Genomic DNA, 12,828 nt, shown 5'->3' with positions numbered 1-12,828 from the left:
TATCACGACTATCAACATAAATACAAATTTCAGGTGGTGAGTCAATGTTATGGATGCAAAGAAACCCAAAAACTGCCTTCGATGCAAACTGTTTTGCTATTTCAGTAAATCGGTTGCAGCTCAACTGTTTGAACAGTTGTGAACATTATACTGAATGCTTTGACCTACAGCTTCGGTTCATAATGTCTCACCATGGGAACAGCTGCACGCAGCTGATTACCAAAGACAGCTGTTTACTGCAGAAGTCAACAAGAATTTACTCAGTGTCTGTTATTTGATTAGTGATTCTAGGAACACGATGAAGCCTTAGAAAGTTATGTTGTATAGAGCTGCAGTGTTAAAATTTCATGTCACTGCTCCTCGACAGCAGCTGAGCTAACTGCCGAAATATGTTTTCACATTACGAAGAGGAAGATGAAGGAAGGTGCCACACGCAGAAAAAAAAATAAATGTGACCAACACAAGAAGTGAACCCAGGACAGCTGACTCTCACTGTATCAGAGACAAACGCTGTTAAGCCACCAGACTGCATTCTTATGTTCAATATTGTTTGATATTTACTGTCCGAGTAAAAGTGACATGACAGTGACTGACACTACAGCTTAGTTGTCATATGATGTAACAACTGGGACTGGGACATGCCAAACGAATGTCTGACCTCGAAAGAAAACAAGGGTTAAATCGTTTATCGAGAGAAACTATACATGTTGATAACCAGCAAGATGACGATTGCGAGTGTATCACCGTAAATATCCACACCATCAAGATTACAGATGTAAATAGTCGGACAGGCTGGTAACAAGATGGAACAGCAACAGAAAGGGTTATAATTTTAATTTTTGGACAAACTCATCGTGGAGTGCGAGTAAATCAAGCTAGAAACGGTAACATCTTCAACCGAGGCTCCACCAACACCAAAAAACATGATTTATAATAAAACTGGATTTTTGAAACATTGGTTACATGCATAAAAAATACATAAAGGACCAGAAACATTGTTGGACTAATTAGACCGATGCTGACAGTTTCGCGAGGTTTCTCATTAAAAAATACTTCCTGACAACATGCTTCAACGACTGTCGCACGATTTTCTCCTAAATTGTCCTCCCTACACTCAGCCCCTCACGTGTCCCCCCCAAGGCTGTGACCACCTGGTGTCCAGGGCCGATGTTTGTTTGTAGCAAATTCACGTGAAGGCCGCTACGTGACAACATGTCGACACGTCTACTACTGCAAAAATGAATGACGACCTCGCAAATGTTCTCTGTTCTCATCAACCTTCATGACCTTTCACCCAACCTGGTTATATTCCCATAGTGCAAGTCGTGACATGGAAATAGCTTATTATTTTCTGCGAGTTTTGCTTGCTAAAATATGTGTGAAATTCAGTAAATATTATTTCTAAACTAAGGCTATGAGAGAGAGGTATACATATTTACTGTTGTTTGTTTGTTTGTTTGTTGGTTGGTTGGTTGGTTGGTTGGTTGGTTGGTTGGTTGGTTGGTTGGTTGGTTGGTTGGTTGGTTGGTTGGCTGGTTGATTAGCTACAGTGTTTAACCACAGGCCAGCAATTCAAACAATTTTCAACCAAGGAATGATCAATGCAGCAATAGAAATGAAAGAAAAGGAGAACCATTTACAGCGAAGACTAAATATTCTGTGAAATGACAAACAATCCGGTAAAATACCTTTTACTACTATACTTCACTATATACTAATCCAGTACTTACCCAAAGCTGTCATGATGTATATTTTTGAATTCAGTCGACCATGTACAACTTCTACCTCGTGTGCGCTTTAACCAAACGATGAGGTCTTTAAAAAGATGAAATCAGACCCTACACCCAGAATAAAGTTGTTTTTCTCCGTGTACAAAATGCTAGTGAGAGGCGAGGTGTATGGAGAGAGCTAGGTGTCTGCCTGCACCTCGCTTGTGACCTCGTTCTCCGTGTGAACTCAGCGAGAGGTTTCCTCCCGATTATACGAAACCATGCGATCTCCTCGCCCAATGTTTATCTTTGCTGACTGGTGCCAAGAGTGTGTGTACCGTGTCCTTGCCTCTATGTGTACAGTTTGACATGTTGCAGTTGGACTGGGCAGCTTGCTACCTGATGTAGGAACTGTTAGTGTGTGTGTCTGAGAGAGAGAGAATAAGAGAGAGTGAATGAGGAAGAGAAGAGAAAGGGGGGGGAGATATAAAGTTTAATGAAGTTGTATACCAACATGCGAAATTTCCGTGAAGATCATAGTTTGGACTCACTGAAATTTATCTTCCTATCAGTCACTGACTTCATGTTGTAGTTATCTCAGTTTGTTGTGTCCCCTTCTCTATGGTAGCGATAAGAGAACTCCTCGATAAACTAAAATTAATCTCTTTCTTCTGACACTTAAATAGGTAAGTCTTTTTTCGGGGACGTTTACCGTTCAGAAATCATAAATTGTACAGTTGTATGACAAAAGTACATATTAGCTGATAGAGGTGATGGATTGAAAACAAAGTCATTTTAACACCTCCGAGTTGCAAAAACAATGTAATACAGGGTCCTGTCCACAGAAACACACACACCCTGGCTGACATGGTGTAAGAGCCAGGGTTAATAGTAGCCGATGCTCTAACCCCTTACTGTCATCACAAACGGTCGACCTCTTCCCCTCCAACCCCACCATCAAAAAATACAACTGCACACACTCACCATCCTGTTCGTTTTCCTTTTCTTCTCCTTTCTCCAGAGTTTCTGCAGGTGCCACGCCCTTGCGAGAACTTTTTGCAGGCTTCCGGCTGCTGCTCGGGCGACTTCCCGCTTCCGTCTCGTCGACGCGAGCGTTTCGCCCACGGGCTGACCTCTGACCCCTGCTGCTCTCCATCCGCAGCTAACAAACCCTTGTTTCAAATGCTGCTCGCAGTGAGTAGACAACATGCAGCGATCAGCAAGTCTGGTCGTCAAGTGTTCGCATCTGCCTGCTGGTCAGACAACTTGGATTTGTCAACAACTGGATTTGTGGGTCAGGTTGGTGGCGTCACTTGTGGACCTTATCGAGGACTTGTTTGCGGCTGTTATCAGTGGGGTGAGCCACTGAATGCAGCACCCCGCCCTGTGATAGGCAGATTCGTGCCTGACGGTGAGTGATGACCGTCAGAAAATTACTTAAAGGCCACCCTAAGCCAAAGATGAACTTTATCTCCGAGTTGTGAACTTGAGGCAAAGATACGAAGCTCGCCTCAAGGTTTCCAAACAAGTCAAGAGCCAACCGTGTCGAAGTAGTTGTCAAAGAAGACAAAGCTGTGCTTGAGATAACAAAATTACTTTTCGATATTTTTATTAGCAGGGTGGAAAAAAAGCAATCATGGACTGACCTTAAACGTTTAACCTGAGGTCATTGAGGGTCATGGCTGTTACGAGAGGTTAGAGCATGGGAAATAATGACTTCTTTCCAAACTCAGATGAGAATCATAGATGGTTGCACCTTATGAACGGCTGAGCAATTCATTCAGATTTTGATGATTGGTACCTTGTAATGAACTAAGCCCAGTTATTTGTAAATAATTTTGTACCTGGATGAGCATTTAAGGGTTTGGTAACTATAAGCCACGACATATTTAGTGTATTCGCGACAATGTTGTCACAATCGTCCTTTCGTGGCAACCAAGGTTTTTTGGTTTTTTTTTAACTGAGGAATATAGTGAAAACATCATCTGATGATCATGAAAAGCAAAGAGAGCATTATTTGTTTGCCTCCCTTTTGTTTCTGTCAGAGCACGTGGGGTCTCTTTTGTGGCTCCAAGCAAGGTAAGCTTCTTAGCAAGAAGATTCTCTCCCACCCACATCTAGTGAAGATGTTGTCATTCCTTCCAGTATTTTCTAACAGACTAGTTCGCCATCCTTGCTTGTCCATTTTTTAATCATGTCACAAATTGTACAATCATTGCACAATAAGGCAGCAACGTTTGTAGGGTCCACCACTACGAGGTACTTTTTCGGCTGAAGAAAGATGGGAAATGGATTCCAGAATAGGTTCTAAAGGGACACTACGAGTAATTCGACACAGAGATAAGAAGAACCATGATGTCAGACACACGAAGGGAAGGTGAGAAGAAAAATCTGGATGTCCCGATGTTTATTTCTTTTAATTCATCCATAACCCTGTGACTTGGGGTTCACACGGACCCCACCGGTAGTTAGCAAAATAACTTTAATTTGCTCTAAGACTTTTGCAGATATTTGAAAACTCATTTCATCCACGATGATTCCACCACTAAAGTGTAAAATTCAAGAAATCTTTTAATGTTGAGATAAACGGTAAAAGTTTTATAAAAAGCGAAACTTCGGTTGGGGTCCGTTAGAGGGTTAAACTAAACTCACAGGAAATGCGTTGGGAACGATACACCAGGAAATGTAGACAGCACTTCATAATTAGGAAAGTCAGGGTTTTACACTTCCTCTTATGTCATTTACATTCACTAACAATTGATGGAGAAGACAGCTTTCTTTTAACCTTTGCCCCACTTCTGGGACCCAGCTTGGGCATTGACATTACTTCTTCTGGATCGGCATTCTTACTGACTAACATCATCAACTATTCAGACAATTAAGAGCGAGCTACCTTACATTGTGTGCATCCCAAACAACAACAAATACTGAATATTTTGATGAGAACTGGTGTGAGTATCGTCAAATGTTCACCAGAGCTGAGGGACAGACGATGATGTTGATAATGTAACAGATTTGCTCTCTTTATTTCAAGACAAATGATCTTTTCAACGGCTTCCAAAATCGCTGTCAGTATTTGTTCTTCCCTATTCTAAATAATAATAATAATAATAATAATAATAATAATAATAATAATAATAATAATAATAATAAATAATAATAATAATAAATAATAATAATAATAAATAATAATAATAATAATAATGTGCTGTTCAATATCTGACTCACGGCGCTCTACAACAAACAAGCAACACACACGAAGACCATAAACAGAATAACAAGATTGTACATTATCTAAACAAACACATGCTATCAGTCAACAGCACAACAGAACAAGTGTCATCAGCCACTGTGTAGATGTTGACAAAGACGATTCATGTCTCAGATGAAGGCGAAGGGGATTTCAAACAGCTGGGGCGACATAGGCAACCACTCGCCCACCAAAAGACTTAAAGTTAATCCTAGGGACAGTCAGTAGCTTTCTCTACACAAACAGAGCAACTTATGTGCACAATGTTGCAGAAAGATAAGGTCCAGAGCACATCCACGACCCTGGTCACATATTAATAACCGATTGTGAATCACTCACAGTTACAGTTAATGCTTATTTATTTCCCCAGGACAAAGCGTTTTTGAATTTACCCACGACAGTTGAAACATGCAACAGATGGGTGTTGAAACATCTGTCTCCTACACACATGTTCACCACAGAGCGTTCCTCAGTCTGTCTACAACATCTGAGCATTGAAGTATATTCTATATAAATAAATCTCTCACACAGCCAGCTATTATTCTTTATTTGGTTCTTCTCTCACTTTTCTGTGCAACCATTCCCTCCTCTTACTTCATAATCTGTTTGACACCATTTACACGCATTCAGACATTCAGACATTCGTTCTAATGAATGATGATGATGATGAGTTAAATTCATTTCATTCCCAATGTCTTGCATTTTTCTTATAATATTATGAGCTACTTGCTACAACTTTCACGAGCTTTACACTCTATATCATCTCGGCATCATTGAGTGCTGTACTTTGATGAACCTTGTCAGCAGGTGCATCCATCAAGTCTCCCCTTCCCCCCTAGAGTGCAGTACAGGACGAATGACTACACGAAAGATGCGGAGTCTGGGCTTTATAACTTGGGCAACAACACGATTTTCCTTGAGTTTTTATTATTATTATTATTATTATTATTATTATTATTTATTATTATATTATTTATATTGCCTGGGGGAAAGTATTACTCTTGCTTCATACCCACAGCCCCAGGTGTTTGTTGTCACTCTCCCTCCCTCTATTTCCGCTCTGCCCACCTCCCATTCCCTCTCACACTCGCTCTCAGTGACAATGATGAACGAGATGACACGATTATAAACCTGATTATCCTCCCATCTGTCATGATTTTTGTTGAATATTAAATATCTTTTTCGCTTGGTGTAGGCTTTGTCTACATCTCCTTCACCTCTCTTCCTCCCGCCCCCACCATCACCCACTGAGCTTTCAAACGCCATAAATCTTTTCTGGTTCATGACCCCACGTGCATGAGGATCGTTCGAGGTAAGGCCTATATTTAGAACAGACATAGGGTCGACCTAAAATGATCGGATGATAATAAATATTGTGAAAGTATATTATACTGTCAAAATGAAACGTTAAAAAAAAATTACTGCCGTTGGACATTTTCTTTACTGTTCGTTTCCCATTTTTATTTTATACCTTTTTTTTCTTGTAGTTTAGCATATTTTTCCCTTCTTTTGAGCGAAATTTAGGGACACACACAGAGATTAGCATATTCTGTCATCGTCACAAAATGTAGAAAGAGGTCTTTGTGTCACTCACTCCACATTTTAATCAGTCACAACGACACAGTTCGTTGCACTCGACTCTTCCCCGCTTGCTACAGGTACACACCACATAAAGCTCACAGCCTGCGGCCATCAGCAGCTGCCATGACAACGCGGTGTCGGAAGCTGGTCCTCAGCCTCAGGCAGCTGCGTGACGTCATGGCAACTAGCGTGACATGTCGTCTGTCATGACCACGCCCAGCGTGACCGCAGTGCCACCTACATCTAGCATGACGAGGTATTACACACGTACAAGGGCGGGCATCGAGTTACGAGAAACCGGAATAATCTACAAACCTTGCTTTAGGTAAAAAAAAAAAATAGTCGGCAACTCGTGAAAGGAAGGACGACAAGGTAAACAATAGAAACAGTGAGAACTCGCGTCAGGGAGAAACAAAAGGTGTCCTCCCATACTTGAGGGACTAGGGGAAGGCAGGGGGTCACTGTAGGGGGTCACTGTAGGTATCTTTTCTTTCTTTGGTATCAGCCGCGAATCTCGGAGTCTGAATAAAAGACGCTTTGCGAGCAAGCGACAAAGACCCGCCAGGTGCGAGAGAGGCTGTGTGTCGAATTTTCTTTTTCTCCAAACAAGCACGTGACTGCGAAATGTTTGCTTCTTAACAGGAAACCTCTGAAAGCTGCATCCACCGTGTAACCCATGCCCTGCTCGGAATTTGAAAAACAAAACAAAACAAAACAAAACAAAAAAACCACACACACACAAAAACGGGAGTCGTGACCTTTGACCTGCCCCACAGGAAGCAAAACGTTTATGATTCGAGGGGAATATAAAGTCCTTTTTGTTGCAGGTCTAGTCACGAAGTGTATTTTTCATCACCCTCTATAACCACTGTTTCCAGTTTCAGCAGGTGGCAGAGCGGTAAAGCGGTTGTCACCATGGTAGTGATGGTAACTAAGGTTATGGGGTTCAGAGTTCTCTTCCAGCAGACAGCATGTCTATGGCGGTGCATAGAGCACAAACAATGGCTTTGAATTCATCCTGACAGCTTTTTAAATTTTTCGAAGACTTTATTCTGACAGGAATGAGGTATTTGGTTCTTTGAGGTGGGAAATTCTTAAGTAAACATGAGCCCCAAGGGTCTAGAACACTCCCTAGTAATAACAGTAAGAATCAATACTGATTCTGTCACCAAGCTCTGGTGAAGTGTCTGAGAGTACGAGTGACACCAACATGACACAACAAAAATATATTTCTCTCTTACCTTTCAGTGGAGGAGCCTGTGTCTGTGTGTGTTCAGCACCATGAGCCGTGTAGACACAAGTAAATCCTGCACATTCGCAGAAACCAGAGCCACCTTCTCTTTCTCAGAATACGAAAGCAAACTGCAGAGACAGATGCCGAGATCAGACTCGCTTGAATTCACAGAGGCCATCGACTTCTTTCTCCTCCGGAGCCCGCGCGCGCGCAGCGTGACGTCAGAGATGTACAGCGACCTCCCCATCGCCGACAGCCCGACATGGCGGCTTGGCAGACAGGTTCTCGCTGGAAGACAAGTTAATGGGAGGCTTTGTCTCTCCAGCCGCATTAATTGAGATAAAAGAGAGCTCATTGGGTTTTCCACTCAGTCACCTCCGTCCAGTCGTGTCTGCTCGTTAATTTAAGTGTTGCCTAGGTGACGAAAATGAACTCACGGAGCAACAACGCTGGCAAGACTGGGACGGAAAAAGTTTGAATATGCAGCTGATCTGATCCAGAAAAGTTACTAATAAGTTAAGCTAGAGAGCAACTGTCGAGTGAGTGATTTATCAAACAATGGGTTTCACTTTCAGTCGTACACACAATGAACGCGCGCGGGTATGGGTGGGTATGTGGATGTGCTGCGTTGTGATTGTACGTGTGTGTGTGTGAACACACTTCCATGTGTGGGTTCGTGTAAATATACGGGTTTTGAAGAGAAATACATAGCACTCACATCTCAGCAGGCTATGTTTAGAGGCAGTAGAGACTTTACACTTGAGTGAATGTCAGGTCCGCGACATTCTTGATGCTGGCGGCAACGATGGTGGTGACTGATTGTGTCCCCCGTACGAGTGTCCCCCTGCATGTTGTAACATCTACACATCCCAAGCTTCACGAGAAAAACCATCACTAGCCAATTTATTCTTGCACAGGAGCGGTGAGTGGGATGATGTGTGTGCACTCGGAGTCAGTCAAGCGAGGAAAACCGCGTCACGTGTCATCCGTGTCGTCATTCAGCGTGACTTGTCGTGATGGTAGTAACGGACCTTAACGATGAAGACACTTTGAAAACCACGTGTCCTCTTAATGCGAACAGCGGCGAACGTTGTGGAAATCATGAGTCAGCATCAACAACAATTAATTTGTCCTGCATTCAGCCGCGGGAACTGCTGCCGTCGTTATGAACAATGAACACACGCACGCACGCACATACACCGACACACACATAGACACGCACGCACGCACTAACAGTCTTATTTCCCCTCAAAGCAAAGTGTTTTGAAGACACCAATCCTCTATTCCCCAATTAATGTTTTTCAGGAGTATTAGCAATATTTTTAAACGCAAGCTTTTCTTGCAACTGAAAGCTATGTTGACATGTCGGCTCTACACGAGGTTTCCACTTATGTTTTGTGGAGGTCCCCACTCCACCGACTTCTCACTTAACTGCTCTCTGGCCACTTGAGGCCGTCTGCCGTCTGCTCTCATGAAATCTTGTACACGAGATATTTTTAATTATGTAATGCTTGCCTAGCTGGAGTAGCGTCCCTTAGCCTGGCAGGTTTTGAGGGAGGCGGTTCTCCGCAATTTTTGCATTTTTAATAGTTTGCTGTGTTTTTGGTGCCCATTGGTTAGCCCGGTGCTTTTTTTTTTCGTTTCGTCGTTGCTGTGCAAGACTATTTGACTTTGGTTTCTTCTGCGCTTTCGGATTTTCCGTCGACTTCTGGTCTTCTCTGCATAACGGTTTTTTTTTTCCCCTGAAGATCTTGAAGATCACACAAGTCAGTCCTTTGCTTTCAACATTTTCATGCAGTTTTCCTCTGTTTTGTGATTTCATCATTGCTCTATTCTGCGTTGCTACTGTATGACGACACTATGACGACACTATGACGACACTATGGCGACACTATGACGACACTATGGCTTTCCAAGCTGTAGATCTGAATTCAGGGCCGTTGAGATCCAGTACGGGCCCAGGGCAGACGACTTGCTAAACTGCCTGATTGTACACCAGCAAGTCAGCCTTACCATCGACATCACCTCCCCACCATTGTGCAGATAACAAGACCCTGTTTTCCTGTTCTGTGAACACTGAGGACAGGCTGTTGCCACACGATATTTCCGATACAAGAGCTTTTCTCGGAGTTTGCTTCCATGGCGGACACTAACAGTCCTTTGCGCAGCTGATACTAACACTGGCAGCTGAGTGCTACTAACACTGGCAGCTGATTACTAACAGGCAGCTGATTCCACGAGAGAAGAAGTGCAAACTATTTGTAGTTTTGTGGTTATTTGTGGTTAATACGGGCGATCACTGTAGATCTAACGGCGACGACTCCAGATAACAAGGATCGATGACATCGGATAAATATTGAGAATATATTGAGAACATCTTAAGAATATGAAGGAATATTATCATATTATACAACAAAAAAAGGGATCGTCGCTTCACTTTCTTTACTACAACTCAAGTTCGCTGTGACAGTGAGTGAAGCACGCGAGAGAGATCGACATCCAGCCTGTAGATCAGTCAGTTCGCAGAATGCAACACAAAGACACTTACATCATGTGGCTTGTAGATGTTGATCACAACACAAAGACACTTACATCATGTGGCTTGTAGATGTTGATCACAATCATCAGAGGAGGTCATCGTGCAGTTTGACAGTGTGGCCTGTATCGATCAGCTATATACAGGTCACAGAGATACGACCACAGTGCATGTAGCTCAGCACTCGTCAAGAGGACTGTGGACTGTACTGCAGGGCCCTGCACCTGATGATCTAACTTTTCATTTTTGCCCATGCAAACACCTTTTTTTTTTTTCCTTTTTCTGATTTGTGGACCTGTGTTGTGAGTAGTGGTCATGCGCTTTGCAGCAGCAGATCGTTCGCTCACAACTGTGGTCCTTTTTTAGCCGTCCGATCGTTTGATTTTAACTTCTCTTTTGGTTTTCTGCAGCTGCTAATGTTTTATTGGTCTACTTTTCTGTATCATTTCGGCGCATTGAGCGTTTCCCTAGGATTCGGATTTTGCGCGTTATAAGTCTCCTTCCTTCCTTCCTTCCTTCCTAGCTGCCGACAGACTAGTCCTACACTTACATTGTGGAAGATGTTCATGTCCAACCTAAAGTTACCACGTGACAGCATTTCACTGAAATCTCAATTCATCTCAGTGTACTCGTTAACCTGCTCCTAAAACTCTGTATTTGGAGAGTGACAGATGTATATTAAGTTTATGTTAAGGTGACAATGTTTATCTCCATCACTTTCTGTATGACAACCTCATGGCTAGTGTCAGAATACACCTTCTGACAGAAAAACTTTAAACACGTGATACATGCTATGCGCATGCGCTTCTTGCTCGCAGAATTCTGATGTCGACTGAAAAAAAAAATGTTCTGAGAATCTTCACGGGGAATCCCCATCTACTGTGTGGGTAAACGTGGCTTTGAAGGTGGTCTAAAGTATGTGATCGAAAGGCTGGCAAACAGAACGACAGACAAAAGACACACGTACACAATCATTCACACACACACACACACATACAAACACTATAAAACCCATTAATAATAATTATAATTATATTGCGCATTATCACAACCAAAGCATATGACCAATGATAATAAAGAAATGACATTAAAAGAAGTGGCTCACAGTAACTAACACTAACATGCTATGAAACAAACTGAGCCACAGGTAAAAGAATATACAGGTAAGTTAAATTAAAAAATTAAACAAAAAATGGATATAACAAATAAAATACTATGTAGAACTAAATTGTGTTGCTGCATAATGGCAAGAGAGTACAAAAGATCAAGCATAATATTATTGAGGATAATATTTTTCAAATATGTGTTCAGTGAACATTTGATTACTGTCTTTGAATCAGATTAAAGAATGTGGTGTGTAAGAGATTTCCACTGTCTGGAAGCACAGAATATCCAGAACTGGACATTATAGTTACGAGAATTTAAAAAAATTGATTCGTCGTACCTTATGTTTGTAAATGTACATCATTTAAAATATACTTGTAAGGTAATTTTGCATTTGAAAAATCTGGTAGTGGGTGAAAAGTGTTTGTTGTGTTGCTCATCCGTGACGGACCGTATTTTGACGGACCGTATTTGAAGATTGCACTTGTCACCCACTATGGACACCAGCAGTAACAAGAGCAAAGTCGAGGTAAGTCAACATCAGCAGCAACAACAAAGCAGTTGAAAGGACAATCACCGACTTGATGACTGAAAGTCGCATGTCAAAGCTGCAGTTCGGAGTGAATGGCTTGGATCCTAGGGACATCAGAGCGAAAAACAAGTTTAATGCGAGTCCAATCGCCTGAGGAATTTGACAAATCTCACCGCATTCCTCGCCTGGGCCTGACCAACGGCCTGAACGAGTACATCTGCTAAATAGCAGCCCAATCCTTGCCAGAGTGACTGAAAAAAGTAAGTCGTTCAAGACTTAGTTGATTTTAAACTCTACCCTCAATTCACACCCAATACCTTTTTCATCCACAGAGACGGGATATAAAACAATTTTAATTACCTGCATTTGGACTTTGATCAAAAGAATTGTTACACTTGATATTTTCACACATAACGACAGCAATAATTAGACGAGCTTGTAAAATAGTTGATTCAAATTGTTGTGTGACTAAATTGACTGGCATTATATAGAGACCTACAAGGTAATTAAAGAAGAGAAAAGTCATCTGAGAGATGTCGTGTCACGTGTATTTTCTGAAATTTATTCCCGATAGTAAAGACAGCCCCCTCAGAAGAAAATAACATTTCTCTCTTATTTAAAAAAAAAAAATCATTGGCAGTAGGCAAGTAAAATGAAACTAGTTGTACACCCTGACTGAACTCTGTCTCTCCTGACCAGGAGGTATAAATATTCAACATTGACATTCCTAGGTGTGTAGGAATCAGTGAAAAAGCATCACTAGAACCAACCTGCCAAAACTGCAGCAGCGTCTGGGAGATTGAAAATGGTGTGGAGAGTCACCGGGTCTTTGGAAAAGTAAACATCTAGACAGGCTTGGGGTAGGTCTCCCACCCACACAAC

General features: G+C 42.0%; 1 protein-coding gene across 4 annotated transcripts in view; it reads right to left on the bottom strand.

Moving 5' to 3' along the window:
- Positions 1 to 12,828, bottom strand: part of LOC112561590 — a 32,313-nt gene that overhangs the window by 5,990 nt on the left and 13,495 nt on the right. Inside the window, exon 1 of one of the 4 annotated variants that reach the window (XM_025234155.1) lies at positions 7,782 to 8,149. The exons of 1 other annotated variant lie outside the window; for it this stretch is intronic. Coding sequence is in view for 2 of the 3 variants with exons in the window: in XM_025234153.1 (XP_025089938.1) it covers positions 2,694 to 2,865 (172 nt within the window). In the remaining variant the exon portion in view is untranslated. Of the gene's footprint in view, positions 1 to 1,730; positions 1,943 to 2,693; positions 3,137 to 7,781; positions 8,150 to 12,828 lie in introns of those variants that run through there. 2 more of the 4 variants (XM_025234153.1, XM_025234154.1) reach the window with 2 other exon arrangements.

This window comes from Pomacea canaliculata, linkage group LG4 (assembly GCF_003073045.1).
Source record: "Pomacea canaliculata isolate SZHN2017 linkage group LG4, ASM307304v1, whole genome shotgun sequence".
In the NCBI taxonomy this organism is placed as follows: Eukaryota; Metazoa; Mollusca; class Gastropoda; order Architaenioglossa; family Ampullariidae; genus Pomacea; species Pomacea canaliculata.
The sequence above is the reverse complement of the archived record's forward strand: the minus strand, read 5'-3'. Positions and strand labels throughout refer to the sequence as shown.